At 35.2% G+C, this 26,265-nt stretch overlaps 1 protein-coding gene across 2 annotated transcripts; it reads right to left on the bottom strand.

The window, feature by feature from the left end:
* SPRYD7 (SPRY domain containing 7) lies at positions 1-24,531 on the bottom strand. 2 transcript variants are annotated; one of them, XM_051987364.1, is made up of 5 exons: positions 23,954-24,146; positions 20,514-20,630; positions 14,796-14,962; positions 10,303-10,405; positions 1-950 (listed from the first exon to the last, which is right to left on the bottom strand). In XM_051987364.1, exons 1-5 carry the CDS (start codon positions 24,057-24,059, stop codon positions 853-855), a joined length of 591 nt encoding a protein of 196 aa, XP_051843324.1. In that variant the 5' UTR covers positions 24,060-24,146; the 3' UTR covers positions 1-852. The 2 variants fall into 2 exon arrangements, with proteins under 2 accessions (XP_051843324.1, XP_051843323.1); XM_051987363.1 differs by lacking the exons at positions 1-950; positions 10,303-10,405 and having other exon boundaries at positions 14,832-14,962; positions 23,954-24,531.
* Between the last annotated feature and the right edge of the window lie 1,734 nt (positions 24,532-26,265).

Genomic DNA, 26,265 nt, shown 5'->3' on the forward strand with positions numbered 1-26,265 from the left:
TTTCATCTTAACCATTATTCATTTTATTATTCATTGCAGAAAAACAAGACATTTAAATAAAATATTCCAGAAAAGGATATGATTTACAGTTCAAGTGTAAAGCTTCATCATAATTTTCCATTGTGTTTTGCCAGTGTATACTACATCACTGATCAATCCATAATTACTCTGAGAGTAGAATAACACAGCATGGTGGTCTTCATAAATATTTCTTGTGTTCAGTTCTGCTTTTTCACATTCAACATAATGTTTGACAATCATTAAAAATATATAATTCTATTATTCCTTACATAAAGCAAATACAAAGCAGTGAAACATACAAATTAAACATAAATTTAACATTTATGAAAAAGAGCCAACTTTTACACTGAAGACATGCTGGAAAAAACCTAGCAGTTAATTTTAAATATTTGTCACTCTTCATTCTGTACACAAAAAGAATATACCATAAAAGAAGGTAATAGGACTGCAGATAAACGGTACAAATTTCAGAATGAATAAAATCACAATTGACTTTATCCCTATGACATAAATCAAGTGTCTCACATGAGAAATAAACTTCCTTCCTAAACATCATAAGCATACAAATTTTCATTTAATACTGTCTGTGAATTTCCATTTATACATATAAATTGTCCAAAAATGCAGATATTCACATCACGAAACACAACTTCGTCCTTTAAATCACAATTCTGCTGTTGTGTTTAATCTATTGGTTCCTTAGATAACTTCACAAACATTTATTAAAAACAGAGAATGTACTTCCTATAGATCAAGTGAAGCTTTATTAAGATGGTAGTTAATGGTTTTGGGGGAATAGCGAAGGGGAAGAAGTTTTCAATGCAAGTATATTCAGAAGATTTGCTGTTCAAATAATATTTTTTCAAAACCAGTTGGAGGAATATGATAAAAGTCACTGAATTGACAATCCAAAATTGCACTGTCATCAACTAAAAGAAAGAAACAGATATTAAATTAGAACAGATTATCTTTATAGTTTAAGGATAATGTAGTATAAATGACTATGAAATAATCATTTCCTAAAATGATAACTTTAATAGAAAACAAAAGATACAAAAGCTGTTTTGATTTCTCAATTATATTTTTAGGAATAAATCTTTAGGAATACATAGGAGAACCACAAAACTTTTGCACATATTAATCTTTGAATCTATAATACCAAATAAACTTACTTTCTTAAAAGATTTTAAACCTTTAAATTTTTTTATATCACCATCATTTCCCAAAATATAATCTTACTTTCAAAAAGCAGATTTCAACTGTGTTAGGGTTGTAGCCAATGATGACTAAAAATTTATATATACATATAAAAATTTATGAATTATAGCTGAATGAGACTAATGTTCTAACATCTGTGGTAATGAATAGACAAGATTTGAATAAAGGTGAATCAAGAAAGTGACATAAAAGGTGGGCAGGAAGAATTGGCAGTACATTCAACCACATAAAAAGGCATGTGATTTGCTAATAAGAAAACTTGCCTTCAAAATAAATTAGAATTGAATGTACTGCAGTCATTTGCACACTTGTGGAGTTCTAAGACTCCATTACATTTCCTACTCTTTTCCTTGTGATATCTTCCTACACTTCTATCAATTCCACATACAATAATAAAAATGAAGAAAGTAAATTTCAGGCAGGTACATGGTTTACATCTCATCTACTCAGAATGAGATACCAGTGGTAAAAACTGAGGTAAAATACACACATACACGTGTGTGTATGTATGTTCAAAAGAACTTCTAAACATTCACTTGCAAACCATAAATGTTTACAAAATTTAGAGGGTATTTCTATTTAAAAACTGAAATAATTCCTAAGTATTTTTAAAGTTTCTACTATTATGCAAATTAGTCACAAGTAATAGCTGTATCATGTCTACTGAGTTGGAATGATTTTAGAACACAAAAAGGACTTCATATATTGTCTACTTGTCACTGTCACACATTCAAGTCTAGTTGGAGAAACTGAGAAAATTTAATTTCAAAAGTAAAATTCTAAGTTCTATTATAGAAAGTAGCTAGGATGAAGCAATTAAAATATTTTTTCTTTGAACAGAAAGACACATTTCAATTTAAGTGAATGCCACATAAAGAAAAGTAGCATGGTGAAGTTGCCAGAGAGATGGCCTTAGAGTCAGACAGACCTGACTGATATATACTGACTGGGTGGCTGAATGAATGGAGCTCTAGGCCTGGAGTCAGAAAAACCTGAATTCAAATCCTGCCTTAAGATATTCATTATCTGTATGATCCTGGGCAAATCATTTAATCCCTATTTGCCTTAATCCACTGAAGAAGGAAATGGGGGACATTCCAGGATTTTTGCCAAGAAAATCCCATGGACAACATGTTATAAGGATCATGAAGGATTGGTCATGATTGAACAACACAGAAATATACAGGGAATTTGTCCCTGCCCTCAAGGAATTTATATTCTAACAAAAAGACAAAGTATCCTTTAAAAGACACATATATATTATATATAGAACCAACAGAGGGGAAAGGCACCAATACACAGGAGACCAGGAAAAGAAAGCAGGTATTCTAAGGAATAGAAATGAGAAGGGAGAGGTGGGCAAACATGGAGGGCAGGCAATTGCAAAAGCACAGAGGAGGAAAGGAGTACTGTGTGAGGAGCAGAAAGTGCAGTAACCCAGACAGAATAAAAGAGTGAATGGCTTCCTACTTTTAAGATCAAATATAAAACTCTGCAAGCAGGCCCCTTCCTCCCGCTTCAGCCATCCAATGACCTTAACTTCCTTGCTTTCTTCACACAAGATATTTTGTCTCCTAACGGGGAGCACTTCTCTGGCTATTCTCCATGCCTGGAAATCTTCCCTCATCTTTTCCTGACTTGCCTGACTTCCTCAAGTCCTGGCTAAAATCCTACTTTCTTACAGGAAGCTGTTCATGATCCCTGCCAAACTTAGACCACTCCTTGTGAGATGATTTCAATTTATTTTTTCCTAGAGCTTGCTTACCCATCTATATGCATTTTCTCATTAAGTTCTCCTGAGACCAATGAAATTATCAGTCTAGACCCTCCTCCATTCCAAAAAAAAAAAAGAAAAAAAGAAAAAAAATATCGCAAAATTTCACCTCAAAAACTCTAATTTCATTGGCACTATACCTTTAAAACTTTTGCATCTCAGTAAATATAAATGCCTTCATGGATTTCTGTGGTCAAAAAAATCCATCACTTGGTAGCAGTGACTAGCCATTGGTGAAGAGTCTTTTGGAACAGCAGTTCACACCCCATCTAGCCTGTCCTGGACCCTTACAATTAGAGCTTTTCCAGATTGGTAAAACTCTTTAGGGCTTATGCTCTTCTCACATAACTGCTAATGACATAGGGTCATCCTCCCCATGATGAAGCCTTTTGTCAGGGATAAAGGAGATTCAAATAATTATATATCTTTATTCCAACATAGTCAATCTAAGAGGCAGAATTCAGAACAAGAAAAACTGTATTCATTGTGATTTCTTATAAAATTAATTCTAAACAATATTACATCTGATTTACCAGGTTAAAAATTCTGAGTATTAAATCACTTTCCTATTATACAAGCCTATAATAACTCTTGGATTACTTTTACATTTCTCCAAAACACAAGAAATGTATTTCACTGATAATCTTTATTGGTGAAAAAAAGACCAATGATAAGCTTAGCTACTGAGTAAAGTACAAATATTCATTGCTCTGACCATATTATCAAACATTTATGAGTCACTATATTTACTTCTAGTTACCTTTTCAATTAAATTCATATAACTAAAACTAATAATTTGAGAGGCACTGCTACAAAAATCTCTGAAAATTTTTTTAATGGCTCTAATCTAACAAATTCAAAGGAATAGAAATATATAAACTACTCTTTTTGGAATTAATAAACAATATGCCACAAAAGCAAAAAAAAAAAAATGGTATAGCTGATTTAAATTAATCCCACATAAATTCTTAATTATCCAAGATAACAGAGGAAAATATTAATAGAGAAAAAAAAATAAGCACATAATCTACTTGAGACTTTATTTATCTGAGAAGTCAAGAATCCAGAGACAAAAAAGCTGGAAAAACAATTGAAGGAAGAGTTCAAAGTTATTAATTCTAACATTTTTCTTATTTTCTTTGATACAGGCTTTTTTTCAGTTACACATCAGTCAGCAATAATGCACTGGAGAAAAAGGAACTCAATACAAAAACAGGGGAATCCCCATCCGAGGGAACAGGAGCTACTAAGTCCCAATGGATATATAACTAGACAATTTATATATTAAAAAAAAAAAAGCCAGTACATGGGTCATCTGTAGTTGACTGTCTATGTAAAAGCTGCATGTATTCTTGGCTGGGCCACAAGTTAGTGAAATATTATAAACAAGAGGCAGAATTACCTCAATTCCTAAACATATTTGTATCATTGACTTTTCCTTGATAATAGACTTTTGTGGGCTGGCCTTAAATTCCACAGTTCTAATCCTATTCCTTACCACTATACATCTGGACTACTTGCCTATATCCAAATCATCCCTTTAAATGTCACTAAAGATTTCTCTAAACATTACTTACACATTACTTTCTGAGTACCCTTATCTGTGGAACTTACACCAGCTATTACCTCAAATTAAAATTCTTCTTTATGAGCTTATATCATCTTAACAACTGGAAACTTCTGATTTCTCCAAGTTGTCAACAATTTGCCCAGCTGCAAATAAACAAAAAAATAAACAAACTGTCCTCTAGACATGCTTCACTCCATTCTCTCCAGACTCTCATCTGTGCCTTTCCACCTGGGAGTGTGCACTGAGATTATTTTTTCTCACAGTTATGATTCTTAGCCAGTACAAGTATACTGAATTGCCTTTCTGTAATTTCCCAGCTTGCTACAAGTGGTAAACTGCAGAGAATGAATTCTCAATCATTAGTTGTCATTATGGTCATTTTGGATTTAAACAACAAAACAGGATTTCAACTATGAATTTCTAAAAACCTATCTCTCCCTTCACTTTCACTATTAGAGGCAAATATGCGAACAAAGGCAAGATTGATTCAAATTTCTTTTTAAGGTGTTGGGAAAATGTACAAAACAGAAAAATGACAAAAGAAAAAACTTCAAGCTCATCTAAGCTTCTACACATTATGATTTATTTTCATTTCTATGTGTAAAAGTTTCTTGAAATATCAATGATCTTAAAAAAAAACAGTAAAAAACTTTGTTCTACGTGTTAACAATGAAGGAAAGAATTATGAAACAGGAATTTTCCTACTTTTGTAATACTGAATAAGAGCTTAAAAATATTGATTGCTCTAGAATCTGGAAAAAGGATTTCAGAGGCCACTGAGTCAAACCTTCCAGATAAAGAAGCTGAGGTCTAATGAAGTTAAGTAAAATGCCATACACTAAAGACCAGCTAGAAAATGACAGCAATGGTCCAGAGGAGCACTGATAAAGTCCAAACTAAGGTTCAGGCAATGCCAGAAAAAAGTAAGGAGGGAGCAAGAAACACCAAAGAGATGAATGCCAGGATGCAGGTTATCTGGACATAAAAATCATGATTGGGGCAGCTAGGTGGTACAGTGGATAAAGCACCAGCACTGAAGTCAGGAGGAACCAACCCTGAATTCAGGAGGACCTGAGTTCAAATCTGGCCTCAAACACTTAACACTTCCTAGCTATGTTACCCTGGGCAAGTCACTTAACCCCAATTGCCTCAGCCAAAAAAAAAAAAAAAAAAAAAATCATGATTATTAGTGAGTGAAAAATACTATGAGTTTCTGAGCCTGAGAACCAAGAAAATGTCTTATCATTGTCACTTAAATAGTATTACCCTTCATTAATCATTATTGTGATTAATAATTATTATGTGGCTAAAATAAACTTTCATTTTCACTGTTTCAGTTGATCCTCAAAAAAGTCCTATGAGGCTGGGGGGTGGGTGGGGGATATCCCTATTTTACAAAGAGGACAAAGTTTGGTGACTTGTCCAAGGTTATATAGCTAGTTGTGGCAGAACAGGAAGTGAACCCTGGACTCAATCTAGGCCATGTATTTTACAAACAGCACATGGAAGACATGTGATGGTACCTTTGCTGAAAAACTGTTCCACTCTTTAAAATTAAGCCAGACTCATATTAGCTTTATTCATCTTCACTGTCATGCCTTATTTTTCATAAGTAGCCATAAAAAAGTATTTGAAATCAGGCCAATGGGTTCAAAACAGCTTCCACCTTCTAAGATAACAAAAACAGAATGCAAAAGATGAATGATGTGAAGTTGATGTACTCACTGAAATTGATTCATAGGAGAGGCCCACATGCAGAAAGGGGAAAGAACAGTACTGTTTTCAGAGTTTATAGAGCCCTGATAGCCCCATCTAAAGAGATAAGAAGCCATTTTATTTGAGCTAACGATGATAGACAAGTCAAATACAGAATTAGAGAAAAACAAAACTAGAAAGGACTTTAAATATCATTAAATGGAAATTCTTCATTTCAGAGATCAGAAAATGAAGGCCCAAAGAAATCCAATGACTTGTTCAAGGTCAATAGACTAGAACCCAAATTTCCTGGCTCTCATACGACATCTCCTATCAACTACCCTCTGTCATCACAGGTAGTAAAACTAAGCAAAGAATTATGGATTCAAGATGATAGTCAACATGACTCTTTGCAACCCTAAGAAGTGGCTTTCAATGCCGTAAGAAATAACTTACTGCTAAGACAGAGTATTCTCAATTAATAGCACCAAAGGACATGTAAGAGGAGAAAGAATGAAGAGCATTATAGTTTTCTTCCACTAATTTAATCATCTAATGTTCATTTAACCTGAAATTCCTGTTTCTAAAACCTTTTAGAATTTCTTTATATTTTAAGTTTCATTAGGTACAGTCCCTCCAATTTCATGATAATCTAAATTGATGTTTTATTAATGATTATAGTTCATTTAAAAAATATTACCCACTTATAACTATTTTTTCTAGAACAGGACTCCATTCCAAGTGCTGAATGGAAAGGATGAGGAAGAGGCAAAGAGGCAACTTTCCTAGTTGGTGTATTTAAAAAATCCTGAGGCTCATATCCAAACAGTTTACCTGTATCATCCATCAATAATACAGAAAAAGGATAGATGGGACACTATCATATTTAAACTGTAGAAGAGAAGCCATTTCAAGAGGAATGGAGACTCCTAGGAAGTTAATTTCTGAAAACTCATTAACAAATGATTTCAATAAGCTCTGGACAGCACATTTTTGAAAGGACAATTGCAAGCTAGAATGAGGAGACTGACAAGAATATATCTGGTACCTTGCTAATGTAATAAAATGGCTTTAAAATGAAAATAGAAGGAGAAAGCAAGGTCCAAGAGAAGAGATATGATGAAGGAAGAAGAGTAACTGGGATACCTAGAAAATTGTAAGAGATAAAGAATCCCAGTAAAAGGACTGGCCTTAAAAATCTACAAAAATGCAACAGGAGAAAGCAGATCCTAAAAGGAGTCAAATTTTATTTTACAAGTTCCACTGAAATTCAGTGGAATGAAATCCATGATTGAATTACATAGGCCTATAAGAAAATGCACCTTATTTAAAAAGGCAGGGGTATTTTATATTTGGAATGTATATTAAGTATATACTGAAGGATATTAAACTAAACCCAGGAACCAGAAAGGAAGAAACTTGGTGGAGATCATTTAGGTGAAGCCCAATGGAGAAACAGAAACAAATTTGTCTTCACAGTATTCTACAGACTACAAGGACAAAAAGGAGAAATAAATTAACTGTTAAGGAAACAGATCACATGCCTGACAAGAGGCTTGATATGACAGTGATGGGGTGGGGGGGGAGTGGGAGGAGAGGGTTTCAACTATTCAGACATCTGCTGGAGTTATCTCTACTAAAAGTGTTTTTATTGATATGCTTAAAGCAGAGGAAGCAACAAAAGGTAATCCAATTCTAGATCTAATTCTCACTAAAATAGAGAAACTGGATGGCTCTCTAGACTGGAAAAAGGGAAATGATACAAGGGGAACTTAGGCAAGGTGGAAACAAAAGATATTAATTTTAGAAGGAGGAAGTGATTTTTAGTCTGTGAATAATAGGAACTTTGAGAGTAAGCATTCCATCCTAACTCAACATTTTGGGAAAATGGATTGCATAGGTTCCGAAGAAGAAAAAAGACTAAATGGACTAAAATTCTACAAGAGCAATTAGTATAGAAAGGATGGGAAATTCTCAAAAATGAAACTTTGAAGATGCAATGTAAAATAATTCCGAGGAGGAAAAATGGAAGCTGTCTGAAGACATAAATATAGATGTACAGGAAATATCAAGCAAGTCATATTTTTAGAGGATGTATACATCAGATAGAAGCTAGAGCTATCAAGGCTAAGAATGACATGGCTCTGTAAAAATAGTGTCAGGAAAATGCTGAAGCTTGGAATGAAGTGAACCTGGTAGGGAAAGTTTTTAAGCTATAATGAGATATAAGAGGAATACTACAGAAAGGATAAGCCTGAATCTTGGTGTGCTGATAACAAGAGAGAAAAGGAAAAAAGATAAAGTTGTTCAATTCCTTCTTTCCCTGATGTTTCCAGAGGTGGCAGCCAGAATTGCTGAGTTAGGCAGATAGAAGACTAGAAAGAAATGGGCATATTTCACTTGGAGGAAAAAAGACTGGGATACACCCAAAATAGCTGTCCTCAAATATTTAAAGTTATCTTGTGGAAGAGAAATTACAATTCACCTGTATGGTGGTCTCAGAGGGCAGTTCTAGGAAATGCATGGAAATTTCAAAGAGGCAAAGTTAGGCTTGAGGTCTACCTTGGGAAGTGGCAAGTTGCCTCTCAGTGGATGTCTTCAAACAAAGACTGAACTTGTTTAATTATAGTGGGGATTCCTTTTATGGATAAAGGATCAATTATAGGAATTTGGGAATACTTGAAAGCCTGCCCAAAAAAAGAAATTTAGATTTAAATGTTTAAAATCAATATGGGATGCCTCAGCAATAATGTGTACCCTGAAGCTGGATGACTCTTTATTAGGGATGGGGACCATGCTTCAGGAAAAGGGTTATGATTCTAAAGCAAAAATACCCTTATAGTATCCTTAGGTGGCTTTTTTCTTACTTCTCTCTCCTTCCCCCAGTGTAGATAACAAGAGAGGGAGAAAAAAGGAGTAGGAAGGGGTGAGGAGTGAATAAGAGGGGAGGCAAAGGGAAAGGAGAAAATAAAAGAATCCTTTACTCTGAGCACACTCTGAGGTCAATGGAGTGCTATAATGTTCTGCATACATGAAGTTTAGATAAATAAGAAAGCCACATGCAGTACAGGGATAATCACACTTGCAGAAACAATGAATTCTATCTCCTAAATTCATTACTACCTGCTGGCTCATGGTCTACTGCAATGAACCAAGAATCCAACAAGCCTCGGCACAAAAACCAATCTCCCTTTACTGTCAAATACAAAATAACCAATGTAACCCAACATTCAATTTCTTCATTTCTTCAAGAAAGATTTCTATATAGAATATCCCAAAAGTCTTGGTGATGTTAAAACACTAATACTTTTGGAACTCCCTGTAATTACTCTCAGGGAGACAATTTGGCTATTATTATTTTGTCCATGTGTTGTGAAAGTCCTACTCCAACTTCCAAAAAAAAATTACGTTCTGAACTTGCCCCAAGTTACTATGCAAATGTTCTTTTGCTAGGTCCTGTTAAAATAGCTGTTATATTCTTTCTAATAATTTTTAAAAATGGCTTTATACTTTAGAAAAAATTTTAAAATGAGGTACTAAATATGAGGATCTAATTATAATAAATTGAAGCACAATTATTATACTTGGCAAGCACTGAGAGGGGATTATTTATTTTTAATCCAGGAAAAAACAAATTTAGAAAACTTAATTCTTCAAATGCTTATCAAAATGTTTTACTGAAGAATACTCTATATATTAAACTGAAATTTATAAATATTAAATACAACTATTATTGAACAAAAAAGATAGATAGAACAAGTACCAGGCCTGGAGTCAGGAAGACCTGAGAGTTCAAATTAGATCTCAGGTATTTACTAACTGTGATCCCAGCCAGATCACTTAATGCTCTCTACCTCAGTTTGACCTCATCTATAAAATAAGCTAAAGAAGGAATGGCAAAGCACTCCAGTATCTTTTGACAAGAAAACTCCAAATGGGGTCACAAAGGCATGTGACATTCAGATGATGAAAATGACTGAAAAATAACAAAAAGCTGAATGAAAATTTAACATTCTTAGCTTACCATATACAACAGGATACACTGTCCCTCGTATCCCTGATGCTGGACAGTGCATATTCTTTCCATTCAAATAAACATTTAATTCTACATGGTCATATGTAATACCCTAGGAAACAAAGTAGAAAATATTAGTCTTTTAATGCACAATTAATTTAATAAGTATATTCTTTATAAATAAGCTAAAAATAATAGGATGTATATTTCTATCATCATGAAAAATGCATCTTCCAGAAAACACACTAGATCCTTTGTTGGAAGAAACAAAACACAAAAAACTAGATAAGAATCACATGACCAGAGAGTCTATCACTAATGCTTTCATTAAGGATTTAAAAGTATGGGAAGAATAAATTTAACTACTTGAATAAAATAATTTGGTTACATTACAATTGGTTAAAAACATAAAACAACTATTCACAATTTAAATTGAAGCAAAGGAGCTATGTAATATGAATTTTTAGCACTTTCTACTCTTAAAAATTACATATAAATTATAAACAAGTAGAGGGATCTTTTTAGTTCAAGCAGAAAATTATTGCTTTCCATGCATAAAAACTAACTCCCAGTGGATAATAATCATTGTGCCTGTCACCATTGTAGCTTATCACCTTTTAAAGTTTTCAAATTGTTTTAAAAATGTTTCTACTAGCTTACAGAATTTTTTTTGTTTGTTTGTTTTTTTGCTTAGAGACAACATGATGTAGTGGAAAGTGAAGGACACTAAGAGCCAGGAGGAAATAGGAGCTAAAATTCAACTACAAACAATTTCTGCCTAAGCAGATCACTGACACAATTTCTTTATTTATAAAATTTGGTTGATAATAACTGTATAGTTTCCTTCATAAGGTTATCATGAAGAAAATACTCTGTAAAGTTTAAAAGCTCACATAAAAATGAATTAAAATTATAAACATAGGGTCCCAGTTTTATAACGGGAAGCAACCTTAAAATCATCTAGCCCTAAGTTTTATGGACAAGGAAACTGAGGCCAAGAGAGCTTCCCAGAGTCAAGAGGTCAGGAGTATCAGATCTGGGATTTAAACATCTTTTGAAATTAGTATTAGTTTCAAAAAAGTGAGATATATTACAAAATTACATGGGTCCAAATAAACTGGGAACATTCTAAAACTATAAAAAAAGAAAATCAGGAATAGCCTAGAAAATGAAAGGAAAAAATTAAACTTTATCTTAAATCTTGTCTCTAGAAAAATATAATCATGGGAATAACTAAAAAGTATTTTCTTCTAAGTAAATTCATTTCAAATGATGCACATAAAAAGGATGTTTTTGATGACTACTTGATAAATGTAGCTATAAGAATATTTGTGAGAAAACATCTTAGATTTTTTCAAAATTCTCATGCTTCCTTTAAATGTTTCTTTTATTAAAAGCTTTATAAGTTATATTTTTATTAGCATGAATTACTTGTATTTGGAAAAGGGCACTGGGCCCTTTAAAAGCAAGTCATTTATCTCCATCAGAGAAAAAAGCTAACTGATAAAGGATGAACTCTCTTCAGAACACAAATACCAGATGGGACTCAGGGCAGAAATGGAAATCTGCATGGCAAACCAAGAAAATGAACATTCCTCTTTGGGACCTCCTGGCCTTTCTCTCCAAATTGTACACTGACAATTGTCTTGTTGGGATGCCTAAGGGCAAGCCTATGGACAGCAGCATCTTATAGCACCAGAAATTGATGCTATGGTCCTACACTCCTTCAGCCTAATCCAGGCCATATAACATAGCCTGGCATTACCCCTTCTCCCTTCCTCATTTTCTCTTCTCCCCTCCCCCTCTCCCTGCCCCTGCCCTGGAATTTGCTTTTGAAATCTAAGTTCAAGTGCAGGAACTCAAAGTACAGTAGAAAGAATTATTATTATTCAAATCTTAAGAGTAAGTAGTGACTGCTTAGGGGAAAATGTACTTACTTGTATCTCAGTACTATCTGAAGTTGTATTATATTTTACTCTATGATATAATTTATTTAAATGTAAAGTTACTTAGTAGTAGTACCTACAGAAACCCAGTGACATTTAATTTTTTTCAGTAGAGAATTCTACTTTTAGATAAAAAGCATAATTGAGTAGAAAATTACACTATTCTTTTTATATCTGTAACAAGTTTAGAATGCTTAGAATGCTGTTTAGAATGAAGTTATAACAAAACCATCACTGCCCACATGGTGGCAGCACAGCCTAACTGTAAGCAAAGAGTCTGGTGGGCAAATCTCACAAACCCAAATTTATAATGTGAGAACAAACATCACACCACCAAGGGGGAAAAAAAAGGGATAAGGATGTGAGAAACATATTTATGGGCCTAAGCCAATTCTTTCTTAAAATTATTATTTTTCAATTAACAAGCTTTTATTTACTCCCTCTCACTTCCCCCATGTAAAAATAAAACCTCTATTTCTCTAAATATTCTCTCTGTCTATAAGCATTATATTTATGAAATCACTGACAAAAACCAGCTCCACTCCATATGGTTCAGATTCATCACCAACTACACAGAAATCTTTGGTGAAATTTTCACATAAATACACATTATAAATAAAAATTTTCCAAATTGAAATTGAATAGAGCTTAAACTCTTGAAAAACTATACATAAGTTATCAGATTGCTTGCTGTCTTGGGGAAATGGGGGAAGAGAGGGAGAAAAATTTGGAATGTAAGGTTTTGCAAAGGTGAATGCTGAAAACTGTCTTTGTATGTATTTGAGAAAATAAAATATTATTAAAAAAAAAAACTACATAAGACAGAAAACAATGAGCCTAAGGAATTTTACCTTGAATGCTTGAATGTAAAGTTCTTAAGGACTAAATACTAGAGAAATAAATTTGTAAAATGCATTTGGCCAGATTCAGAATGCTCAGATTTCTTGCACTTTATGCATAACAAAGTATATAAGCTAAAACATTCTCCACATATGAAAATGTTTTTCTAGCCCTGCAATCCATTCTACTTCTCTTATGCTACTGTTGGCAATTTGGTAAAATTTGTTCTAAACTATTACAAACGTTTAGACTATGAAGATGAAGTTACCATAACATGGAAGGATAACAAGTAACAAATGTTTTCCCCTTCTAATTTCTTGACCCTTCAGACACTTCATCTTCATTGGTTCTACTTTACCCAATTGGCACAAAAACTCAAGGTCTGATTTGATCATGTTGACTGGCTCCCTAATGGCTGGTTAAACCTGGCAATCTGTGATGTCAGTCAGCACAACTTCAGGATTTGACTTTCATGGCAAGGGAGAAAAGACAGGAGGGCAAGACCCACGTTAAAGATGAGGTTCAATGAGTCAACAAAGAAAAACATTTGTTACTTATTATCCTTTCTTATGTTTTAACTTCATCTTTGTAGTCTAAACAGGTTGACAGTATCCATTTAACTTCAAGATTGTCTCCCTAAAAAATAACCAATTGAGAAAGGATGTTCCATGCTGCAGACATCTGGCAATGATTTAAATAAATGAAACCCAAACACAGAACCAATTACTATATAACATTTAAATGGGGAAACTGGGGAAAGTAGATGGTTAAAACCTTCCATCTCTTAAAAAAAATTTTTTTTCCAATAAAAAAAGAATTTCAACAAGACTACAAGGCTTAAAAACAGCTTTTAATTAACTGCAAAATGCATCTACTCTAAACAGGTTTCCATACTTTGTTCTTGTTTTGATACTTTCTTAGATTTACTATACCTGTTTATTTACTATACCCTGTTTACTAAATGTTTCTATCAAGCTAATGTTTATGACTTTACAAAAGCACAAAATACAAGGGTGGTCTTCAATCTTTCCTAAATACAGGTGTCCCTATTCTAGGAAGTCTGCTCTTAATAGTTCCAAATTATCAAACAAGTAAGAAATAGTTGTAAAGAAAACAGTGACAATGGTAAATAGTCTGAATTTATAGTTGCAACATACCAGCTGCAAACATAGTCAAGTCAAATCTTTATGCAATTCTGAAAATTTGAAAAAGGCAATTTTAATCCTATAAGACCAATTTCTCTGGCAAACTAGTATGATTCTCTAAAAGATACTAACTAAGCAAATTAAGTAAAAAACATATAGCAAAATCTTATGTTTTTCTTAAACAAGTTCTCAGTCTCAGAAGTACTTATGGTGACACCCTAACACAAGTCAGCAACTTTGGTAAAATCTTATGGCAGGGTTCTGTTCCTTTCCTTCAAGAATGCCAGAGAGAGAAGGCTGTTGAATATGTCAGAATCTGCCACTAATCCTTCCCAAGAGGGAGCAGTCTGTGCCAATGACCCATGGTCAGGACCAGAGAGGCATCAAGGAGCCTATTAGCATGGTAACAGCAAACAGTACAGTTACTATTTTTGGCACAGTGCCATAGGTTGCTAAGCCCTATCACAGAGCACTGGCATTCAAATATAATCTTCTCAGACAAAAATATGAACTATTGTAAAAGTAATCCAAATATAGTTATTCTGAAAACAAATTTCATAAGGAAACTCACCACTACATCTCCCTCCTGTGGAAGATTGTTTGCTGGCAACCTATTCTTTTCCTCATTGTTATGGTAGAGGGCTCCGTCATTCCTCATCACAAGGCTATGCACATCTCGGCCAAGCGGAATCTGATTCAAATTAACTTTTTGAGTTGCAACTCCAATGCCCCAGATCCCTAAGAACATAATATTGGAAATAATTCAATGAACTGAAGAGTAAAGATAGGAAAATGGGTCAAATTTTCAGGTATGCTCATTTTGAAGACAATAACATTTTGAAAAATTAAGCATTATCTCACTAAATCTCAAGTATCAATAAATCTATTTGCTATATATTTAAAAAAAAAAAAGAATCCTTGTTTTATAGTTGAAGACAATAGTTTCAATCTTTCAGTTTAAAATAATTTTGTAGACTTCCATGATAATACCTGCACCTACACTACATATAATGTTAAAGCTGTATAAAGAGCAAAATGATGATGCTTAATTTTTTATAGTAGTGAAGAACTGAAAACAATGGATGACCAAGGAATGAAAAATGGTTAAAAAGTTTTATAGTATATAATTATGATAAAATAATACTGAACTGCAAGAAATTATGAAAAACAGAGAAGCATGGAGAGATTTACATTAAGTGAAATGACAGCAGGGAAACAACATATACAATGATTCCACGAATATAACTGCAAAGACTAACCAAAATATTTAAAATAAATGTTGTGAATTTATAATGACCAAGAAGCTTAACTCTAAAGAATGTATCACTCTTCTTTTTTTGTAAAGACAGGGAACTATAAGTGTCAAATAATGCATACAATGTAGACAATTTTGCTCAACTTTTTTTTCCCCCTTTTCTTCTTTTTTTTAAACCAGGGACAGTTTTCTGAGATATGGGAAGAGACGCCTTGGGAAATGAAGCAAATGTAAAAAACAAACTATCACTGAAAATTTAAGTTAAAACAAAAGATACAGATTTGAAAACTCTTAAATAATTCTGAAGGCTGCACCAAACTCTATAGCTAGCAAATTCAGAACCAATGGTCTAGTAAATATAAAAAACCAAATACTTAAACCAGCCAAAAAAAACCTCCCAACAACCTGGAATTGTTTAAACTGAGCTCTGCCCTTCTGATCCTTAGCTCCCCTGTATCTCAACTTTTACTGAATTCAGTAACAGATGATATTTGCCATCAATATTACCTCATCACTGAAATCTAACCCAAAAGCTTTTCTATTTCAAATAGCTGAATTCTTGAACACTAAGCACAAGCTCTCTTTAACAAGACGTACCAAATTGGCAAGGGCTAGCAAAGGATCCTCTGTTTACAATCTATATATCAATCTCAATTTGGAGAGGCCTGACAGGCCAGAAGGTTGGAGACAATATTTTTACAACTATAGCAATCCACAAAGAGCATCTCCTGCAATGTTGTGGGTAGTTACACTTGTGTCAGACCAGAGCACTCAGTGAATTAAAACCAAATGCTTAGAAAATTGAAATGAAGTATTAATATACTGGGAAGAAAATGAATGATAAAGTTTATATGGCATGGAATTGCACCTAACATGTTGAATGTAACAGAGCTTAAAAATATCTTATCAATTATATTATATCTGAATACATATTGAATGTCTTCAAAATATGTCTTGGCTTCAAGTCAATAAAAGGCATTTTGAAGCTTGATGGAGTAAAGGGAGAGACTAGCCTAAGCTCCCCCAGATTTCCTAAACAACTTTAAAATAACAGCTCAAAACAAATTATAGTGTGGCAGAACCAACAAAAGAACTACATAAAACAATTTTCCAGATTAAGACAATTTCAAAAGTCAGCAGGAAAAGTCGTCTTGATGCGGTTTGAGTCGTCTCAATTCCTGGTGGTCAAGAGGTTGGTGGCAATAAGAGTTGTTAAGAATACCCTTTAAATCGGCCACAGGTTTAGAGTGAAATTCACTTATTCCCGAATTATTAGCTGCAAAATGAAAGTTTATTGTTAGATAAAAATCAATTTACTAAGAGATTGACTTCTATAGTGGTAGCTATATAGGAAAATGGAGTTTTGGCACTAAGAATGCTTTCTCAGTGGGCAGAGGGATCCTGGTAGCTGAGAGTGACAGAGATCTCAAGCTAACCAGGGCCATCTGCAAAGACCTTGGTTGAGGGAAGCTGTTATATTGGGTATCTCAGTGGGGGCTGGGACAGCCTGAGCAGATCAGACTGGGTTGGGGGCTGGGACAGCCCAAGTTGGTCAGAGCAGGTGGGGGCTGAGACAGCCCAGATCTCCTATTGGAATTAACAACACTTCAAAGGAGTGTTTTTTGACCAGGATTTCTAACTGAATCCTGGAAAGATAACTTGTCTGGAGATGATATGCCTTCCCCAGGAGGGGCTGAGAATCTGAAAGGGATCACAGATCAAAAGGAAATATAGTTTCTGAAGGGACCACAACCTGCTTCAAAAACAACTACATACAAAACCTCAAAGAAAAATGTGAATTGGTCATGGACCCAAAAAAGAATTTCTGAAAGAACTCAAAAAAGATTTAAAACATCAAATAAAAGAGACAGAAGAAAAACTAGGAAAAGAAATAAAAGTGATGCAGCTTGGAAGAAAAAAAAATTGAAGAAAACAATACTTTAAAAGCTCGAAAGGGACAAATAATGAGTACAAAAATTCACTAAAAAAAAAGAATTCCTTAAAAAGCAGGATTGGAGGGGTACCTAGTTGGTGCAGTGGATAGAGCACCAGGAAGTGCAGGACCTGAGTTCAAATTTGACCTTAGGCACTTAACACTTCCTGGCTGTGTGACCCTGGGCAAGTCACTTAACCTCAACTGCCTCCAAGGGGGAGGGGGGGCGGGAGAGAAAGAAGGGGGGAAGTAGAATTGGCCAAACAGAAAAGGAAGTACTAAAGCTCAATGAAGAAAACAATATTAGAATTGGGTAACTGGAAACTAATGATTCCAAGAAGACACCAAAAACACAATAAAACAAAATGAAAAATAGAAGAAAATGTGAACTCTTCTTTTGGAAAAACAACTGACCTGAAAAACAGACTGAGGAGAAAATATAAGAATTATCAGACTATCTGAAAGTCATGATCAAAAAAGTACTCAGATACCTTTTAAAAAAACCATCAAGGAAAACCACACTGATATCCTAGAACCAGAGAGTAAAATAGAATTAGAAGGAAAAAAAAAAAAAAACAAAAAAACACCAATCACCTTCTGGAAGAGATCTCAAAAGGAAAATTCACACGAACTTTATAGCCAATTCCAAATTTCCAAGGTCAGGGGAAAAAAGTACTGCAAGTGGTCTGACAGAAATAATTCAAATACTGTGGAACTATAGTCAGGATAACACAAGATTTAGCTGCTCCTACATTAAAAGATCAGAAAGCTTAGTATATGATATTCTGGAAGACAAAAGAACAAGGACTACAACCAAGAATTATCTACCTAGTAAAAGATTAAAATGTTTATAATTCTTTCATAGGAAGATGATACTTGTAACTCCAAAGAACTTTTTTGTATTAGGGCAGTTAGAAGGATTACACTGACTAGGATAGGAGAATATGCAGCAAAAAAAATTAAAAAATAAAATAAAGGGTGAGAAAAAGGGATGCACTCGGAAAAGAGAGAAGAGAGGTAAAATAGGGTAAATCACTGTACATAATGGAGACATGAAAGAACTTTTACGTAGAAAGAGGAAGATAAGAGAGGCAACTTTTGATCTTTACTGTTATTAAAATTATCTGGAAAAGGAAATATACACACACACACACCCCTCTCAAATTTGTAAATCTATCTTACCCTACAGAAAGTAGAAGGGATGGGGGAAAAAAAAAGAAAGGAGGCTGATAAAAGAGAGAATAGATTGGGAGAAGTGATAGTCAGAAGCAAAACACTTTTGAGGAGAGAAAGGTAAAAGAAAAAAATGCATAAATGGAGGAAAACAAGATGTAACTGTGAATATAGATGAGATGAACACACTCAAAATGAAAATTGATAACAGAGAAGATTAAAAACCAGAATGCTATAATATACTGCTAATAAAAAGCACACAAATAGACACAGAGAGTTAAAATAAGGGGGATTACAGCAGATTCTATTTTGCTTCAGCTAAAGTAAAAAAAAATGCAGGGGTGGCAACCATGATCTCAAAGCAAAGGCAATAGATCTAATTAAAAGAGATAGAGAGTAAAAATCATTTTAGCAGAAGTAGCCTACTGACAAAAAAAAAGTTTTAATGATATCTAGATTTACATTTATTTTATAAACACTAAGAATTGCATATTTTTATTGCAACACATGCACTCTGGGTAGAATTTTAAACTGATACAATCATTCTGGAGAACAATTTAGAACTAAACCCAAAGGCCTATAAAACCTTTTTTTTTTTTTTTTTTTTTTTTTTTTTTTAAGTAAAACTTGATTTTTAAAAGGAAAAGGACCTATTTATATTTATATAATATTTATAGCAGCTCTTTTCATGATGGCAAAGAACTGGAAATTGAAGAGATGCCCATCAATTGGGAAATGGCTGAACAAGTTCTGACATGATTGTAAGGGAATACTATTTTGATATTAGAACTAATGAACAGGATGCTTTCAGAAAAACTTGGAAAGACTCAATAGTTACTACTGCAATGTGAAGCGAGCAGAATCAGGAAAACAGTCTACACAGTAACAGCAATATTGTACAAAGATCAACCATGAAAGACACAGCTATTTTCAGCAACACAAAGATTCAAGATAATTCCAAAGGACTTATGATGAAAAATGACATCTACTTCCTGAGAAGGTACTTATGCAGTTTGAATTCAGATTAAAGCAAAAATATTTTGTGTCATTTTTGTTTGTCTTTTCTTTCACAGCATAACTAATTAGGGAAAAATGTTTTGCATTACTGCACATATATACCCTATATCAAACATTTCAATGAGGCAGGATGAGAAAGAAAGAGAAAGAGGGTTTGGAACTCAAAATTAAAAACAAATTTTAAGGGCAATTGGATAGAGCACCAGCATTGGAATCAGGAGGACTTGAGTTCAAATCCAGCCTCAGATAATTAACACTTCCTATCTGTATGACCCTAGGCTAACTCACTTAACCCCAACTGCCTCCCAACAAGAAACAAACAAAAAAGAATGATAGTATCTTACTTTCTAGCACTTTGCGGTGTTTGCCATTTTTTTTTTTTTTTACTAAATTTTACTAAATTTACTAAATTTCCAAGAAATGGGAACAGAATTGTGCAGCAGGTCATGAGACTTAAAAATTGATAGAAAAATATTAATCATGCTGCCCTTCTCCAAGTGCAATACTGTTATAAGTAACTGTAACCATAATGAAAGTTATTAGTACAGTAGCTTGAAATTTAAAATAACACACCCTAGATTGAGGAATGAGGTGAAAAATTTCCAAATTTTGTCATAAACCTGACTATTTTTAGGGATTTTAACAATGCAATTAAGTTCCACTTGGATCCATGAGTCATTTTATTCAATGACAAAACTGTAACATTAACTTATCAGTAAAATGAAAATATGGTTGTAAAGAAAGCATTATGTAAATATGATATCCCTTTCCTTTACCATGCACTTGATCAAAGAAAATGAATCTATATATTCACCCTACAGCCAAAAAAAAAAAAAAAAAATCCTCTACTGCCTATATTGATAATTATGCTCAATAATTAGGGCTTTTCATTGAATACAATTTAAACCAACCTGTGGACTGAATTTTGAATTCGAAGTAGCTTTTGTTCTGATGCAAAGGTGCATTGGCTAAACAACCTCCTGTCCCACATATCCTTCTTCCATTTTTGACAATGACAACATCTGTTCCTAAAAAAAATACAAACAAAAAAATACAAAAACATTTAAAACATTTTCCATTTCAATATCCATTAGAAAGACAATTGTTTTGATAAGACAGAAGAATACCCCTTGAATTTTATACATAAGTCACTAAAAACCAAAATATTATTTTAATTCTGATCACATAAAATAAGTGAGACTCTCTCTAAATTATATTTAATATATATAAAATCTTCAGGAGTAACAGTAACCTATATAAACCCAACTGTAAGCCAATCACTTAAATAATTTAATTTTAACTAATTTGTGTAGCTTTTAAAAATTATTAAAGCATGGGTTGTTAAGGAGACTAATTCTTCAAGCCAATAGTTATATTGGATAGTTTAGAGACAAATATGCTTTAGACATTTGTGCTTGTAAAATACTAAACATTCAAAGAAAGATAATCATAGAACTTAGCAAATTTTCATTAAGCCATCTGTTAATTACAGAATATTCCAAATGAGCAGCTGAACATCCCAGCAATTCCATTAAATGTACTCTGCTCTTTTAAAATACATACTTTAGTTTACTTTAGTTTAAATTATATTTTGCAGAAGGCTGATTTGGGATATATTAAATTTTGTAATGAAACTTACTCATTGTAAAACTATGTAAATTTGTTAAATCTTGGTTAAGAAAAAGCATTTGTATCTGGAGATAAGAAAAGAATAGATAAAACTAGATAGTATGCTTTTAAAAATATGATGTTGTAAGAAGAAAATGGTTGCCATTTAATGTCTATGGGATGTTGTCACAATTTGGATTTGGTAATATCATTACATTATCACTAGCTTAGCAGGATTTAGACATGTCAGTTCTTGATGTGACTCCTCCAGAAAAAATACTAGGGCAAGGTAGGGAACAGTGCTAATGACAAAAATAGAATCAGCTCTCTGAGTCATTACAGAGACAGTATGGTACAGAGGAAATAATAGATTGGGAGACAGAGGATCTGGGTTCAAATGCTGCTTTTATAATTGTTATCTTGTTTTACTATGGATATGTCATGTATCTTGTGGTAGGCCCCAGTTTCCTTATCACTAAAATTTTGGGTGGGACAGGGTGATTAATATACTATTAGAAAATTTTTGTCAAAAAAACTGAGATTGTGTCATTTTTATTAGAAACAATAGTTGCTAATTTTTGTCTAGTTAGCAACATTCTTAGTTTTATATCAGTTCAATGGTTAAATGACTAGATTGGTAAGATCTCCTCTCTCTCTCACATCAATGAACCTATTTGGGAAATTTCCCCTTCAATAATACAGATCCAAACTTCTGCATGTCTTCTCACTCTGTGAATTTTTGTCCATCCCTCCTAAGGATCCTCTACAGATCTTAGGAGACTCATAGGGCTGGAATCCTCCCCCTAGTTCTCTTGATATTACTGAATACCAATGGATAAACAAAGGCAGTTCATATAATATCTCAACAAAAATGTATGAGATAGTGATGATATAGGTAGTACTCTCTTTTGTTTACCAGAAATTCATTAGCATCTATTGTCTTCAATAAAAATTTCCAAAATATGAATATCATTGATAAATTATTTCTCCAATAATATCATTATACTAAATGTTTCTTTGTTTTAGATGATTATCTTGACTTTAGCCCTCCTTTTCCCCCTCTTACCCCCACATAGGATGCTATACAGTACTTTCAAGAATACCTGGAAAGAAATGGCCTAATGTGGATCCAACATGGACTCCATTTTATGGAACTTCATCCCCTGCAGTAACAAAAAGACTATACTACAACATGGTCTCCCCTATATAGTCCAAAGAATAAGCTCTGGGAATGGTGTTATCATGATGTCCTAATGGTAAACATCATCAAACATTTAAGATTATCTATTGTGTGACAGGAGATAGCAGGAGTGACTGAGAAGAATATCATTAAAACTGAGAAAAAAGGCAGAAAATTGCTAATGACTGCAAACAAAATTTGTTGGAAATTAATAATTTTGTCTGTAAAATTTTGTAATTTTGTCATTTAATTTCAGGTGACTGGACACATCATGTATTTACTATTGTTAATGAGATATAAAAGATGGAATAAATCCAGAACACACAACTATATTGGATTAAATCCATATAAAGATAATTATATTTGAATTCTTGATAGTGGATAAACTACTTAAGAGAGCTGAACAAGGATGGAGTCTTAAGAGATATAACCACCATAGCAGCTATGAGTTAGCTTCCATTGGCAAAGATTCAGTCAATGGTGTGACATTTCAAAAAGTGGATTAAACAAAAGATGAAGTGGGGTTTAGGGGCTAGAATATTAGAACAACTTTAAGAGTGGGAAAACTAAGTCAAAAGGTATGGAAAGAAAGCTTGCATTAAGACAATATATACAGAAGCAGCTAAGTGGCACAGTGGATAGAGCACCAGCCCTTAAGTCAGGAGGACTCGAGTTCAAATCTGGCTCGACACTTAACACTTTCTATCGGTGTGACTCTTAGGCAAGTCACTTAACCCCAATTGCCTCAGCAAAACAAAACAAAACAAAAAACCCAACATATATAAAGAGGAAGCTAAAAGAATGATCAAGATAGAAAATAAATGGAGAGCTCTGAAGAAAAGCCTAATAGTAAAACTTTTAAATGGAGAAAATGACCTCTATTATGAATACATCATTTTTCTTTTCAATTTCCTCATTAAATCCTTAAAAAGAAAGAACACCATCTTTTTGAGTGATTCTGCCTATTCCAGAAACTAATTTGCGCTCTTATTTGTATGTCGTCTCCTTTCTAGGAATGATTTACAAGCGCTTTCTCTCTTCGGATTCTCTCCCATTTATCCTGTATATATCCTATTTGTACGGAGCTTGTATCTTGTCTCTCCCCCTCTCTCAATTACACCAGGAGCTCCTGAAGAGCAGGAATAGGCCTTGTAACTTTATTTCTCTAGCAGCTTAGTCCAATGTTCGGCACACAGTAGGTACTTAATAGATGCTTACTGACTCGGCTGACTTTGGAGGGCACACCAGCACCGCTCATACCATAAAGAGGCCAGTCTCCCAGACTATCAGAGCAAAGATTATTAACCCTTTGAATACAAACCCATAGGTTTCGGTTTGAGCCTCCGGGCAGCTAGTCCCCGACCTCTGACCCCCTTCACCTGACGCGTACCAGACCCCACCAGGCAACAGACACCCTAGCAAGCAGGAGGCTTTTCTGGACAGCAGGAGGAGGCGCGACCCAGTCTGGAACGCCGAGTACCTGGGGCGGAGGAGGGGTATAGGGCCGGCCCCTTTTGACCCAAAAAGGATATGGGGATAAGAGCGCAAGCCGACCTTCCTTACCCATGTGCTGTGTGTCCAGTTGCACGGCCGGCATTTCTTTTAGCTGGATGTGGCCGGTACCGGCGTCGCCGCAGCAGCGCAGACAGCAGAAGACCGAGGCCGCCATTGCTCAGGGGCCGCCTCAGTCGGAGACCCGGGCCGGGGCTGCCCTGCCGCCGGGGCCGCCGCCGAGGCCGCGGTGCAGGCGCAAGCGCAGGCGCAGCTTCAAGCTCAGACTCTAGCTCGGAATCCGGCACAGGCCCCGGCGATGTCGCCTCCCCGCTCCCCGCCAAGGACTCCCTTCTTGTTCCGCGGCACAGCGACCCCACGGGCTCGGAGGAAGCAGCGCAAGCAACGCTAGGATCCGTCGCTCTCCCAGCGATCGTCTCCCACAGGTCGGCCTCGCTCCGCAGCCGCGTAGGAATGAGTAGAAGCAGGCCAATGCGAGAAGGGGCGGGGCCGCGGAGTGATCTCAGGCCCTGTAGCCAAACACGTAAAAGGTTGGGTAGGTCTGGGCGGAACGTTTCCGCGCAGTACCAAGTCACTGCGCGCCCTCGTGCATTAATTGTTATGAATTCATACATCGGGGCGCGCGCTCGTTAGGGGTTGGGTGGTGCGGTCGTGAGTCACGCTTCCCTGGTCCCCTCCCCCCTGAGGTGTGTGGGTGTGTTTCACTTCCCGGAAGGTTGAACATCTTGGTGGAATTATTTGTGATAGCGCCAAAATCTCTTTAAAAATGATTCGCCAGGAAAAGCTGAGGATAAGGACAAACTGACGGAAGCGGGGTTTCTCTTAAAACCTGTCTTTCCCTTCCCACTCCTCCTTCCAGGGAGACAGAACTGGGGAGTCCTCCACAGCATAGGAGGGTCCCCACTCCTAAAGGTGAGAGAGACCTACAAAGCGTTACCCCATTCTAAGGAAAATTGCCCTTCTCCCCAGCTTCTCCTTGCTCGCCCTCCCCTCTCCCCCCCCCCGCCAAGTCCGAGCCCCCAGGTAGTGAGTGTAGAACTGAGAATGCAATCTTAAAAGGAAAGGACCAAAAAACCAAACATTTATCAAACTCCTTCTATGTGCCCAGCACCACCCTTTACCAAATATCTCTTATCATCATACAAACCGAGGCCTTTTTCCTTACCGTATCATGCTACAGCAAAGCGCAGAGGCTAGTTAGAAAAATTACTAATTGTCAAGAGAGCATAAGCAAAATGAACATCCAAAGAGAGCGACTGAACAAATTGTAGAATACAATTGTAATAGGATATTATTACACTTTATGAAATATATCCGGAATTCAGAGACTTGTGTGAACTGATGAAACAGAGCAAAGCAAGCAGAATAGGGAGAACAATTTACTGTGGGGTTCTTGACGCTGCAGTTTCTAGGTGACTGGTTGATCTTGAAGCAGTCGTTGCTTTGTCTGGAGAACTAACAAGTCATTGCTTATCTGGAAAGGCAATATGGTGAAGGAGATAAGTTTGGAGTGGAGACACGAATTTGCATCCTCACTCCACTCTACTTTCCAGTGTCACCTTGGCCAAATAACTTAATCTTTATAAATCTCAGAGTCCTCATCTTCTGTAAAATGGATGCCTTGGTCTAGATGATATCTTCCCTTTCAACTCTTAATACCCAGAAGCAATGCCCAGATCCATACCTCAGAGCTGTCAGAAGCCCCGCTGACAAGTCTGACTCAGCCCTTAGGAGACCAGGATACAGCAGGAATACACAATAAACCAACAATTTCCACACTTAGGTTAAAGATAAATTTGCAGTGAAGAGCAACGACTTCCCTTGGTTAAACTGAGGCATTTTTTGGAGAGTTAATTTTTCCTTCTTAGCGACCCCTCCATATGTTGCTTCTAGGTTTGTTCTTCAGGATCAAGAAGACTAGGAAGAAGTAGTCCCATTTTGAAAAAAAGTTCCCTCTTTAAACTTGAGACCCATCGTCTATAGAAAAAATCAAAGATCAAAGAGTGTTTGGATACCTGTCTTGAATTTTACTCTCTTGCATTTGCTGGAAAGGAGTAACCTGAAAGTTTAAGCTGGTCTCTGAAGAACTGTGGAGACCTTGACCTGGGAAAGAGCAGCCAGCTGATATTACTAAAGCATCCCAAGCTAATTGTGGGGGGAGAGATGCTTGAATTTGTCTTTTTAAAAAATTTATTGTTTTTTATTTTTCCTGAAAGAGATGTTCCCCTGTCCTTCCATCTGTCAGTTTTGCAGGATGTCTGCAAGAGTGAGATAAGTAGCAGACCTCTCCTATTAGCACACCTGGGAGCTGACAGTTCCTGACTTTTGGGTCTGTCCGACTTGGCAACATAGTAGTAGCAGCC

This window comes from Antechinus flavipes, chromosome 3 (genome assembly GCF_016432865.1).
Source record: "Antechinus flavipes isolate AdamAnt ecotype Samford, QLD, Australia chromosome 3, AdamAnt_v2, whole genome shotgun sequence".
In the NCBI taxonomy this organism is placed as follows: Eukaryota; Metazoa; Chordata; class Mammalia; order Dasyuromorphia; family Dasyuridae; genus Antechinus; species Antechinus flavipes.

Coding starts and splice junctions, on each gene's coding strand:
- SPRYD7 (XM_051987363.1), bottom strand. CDS start 24,516: ATGTATGAATTCATAACAATTAATGCACGAGGGCGCGCAGTGACTTGG. Junction 20,631..23,953: donor ACTGGACACACAGCACATGG/GTAAGGAAGGTC, acceptor TATTTTTTTTAG/GAACAGATGTTGTCATTGTC. Junction 14,963..20,513: donor ATTCAAAATTCAGTCCACAG/GTTGGTTTAAAT, acceptor TTATGTTCTTAG/GGATCTGGGGCATTGGAGTT.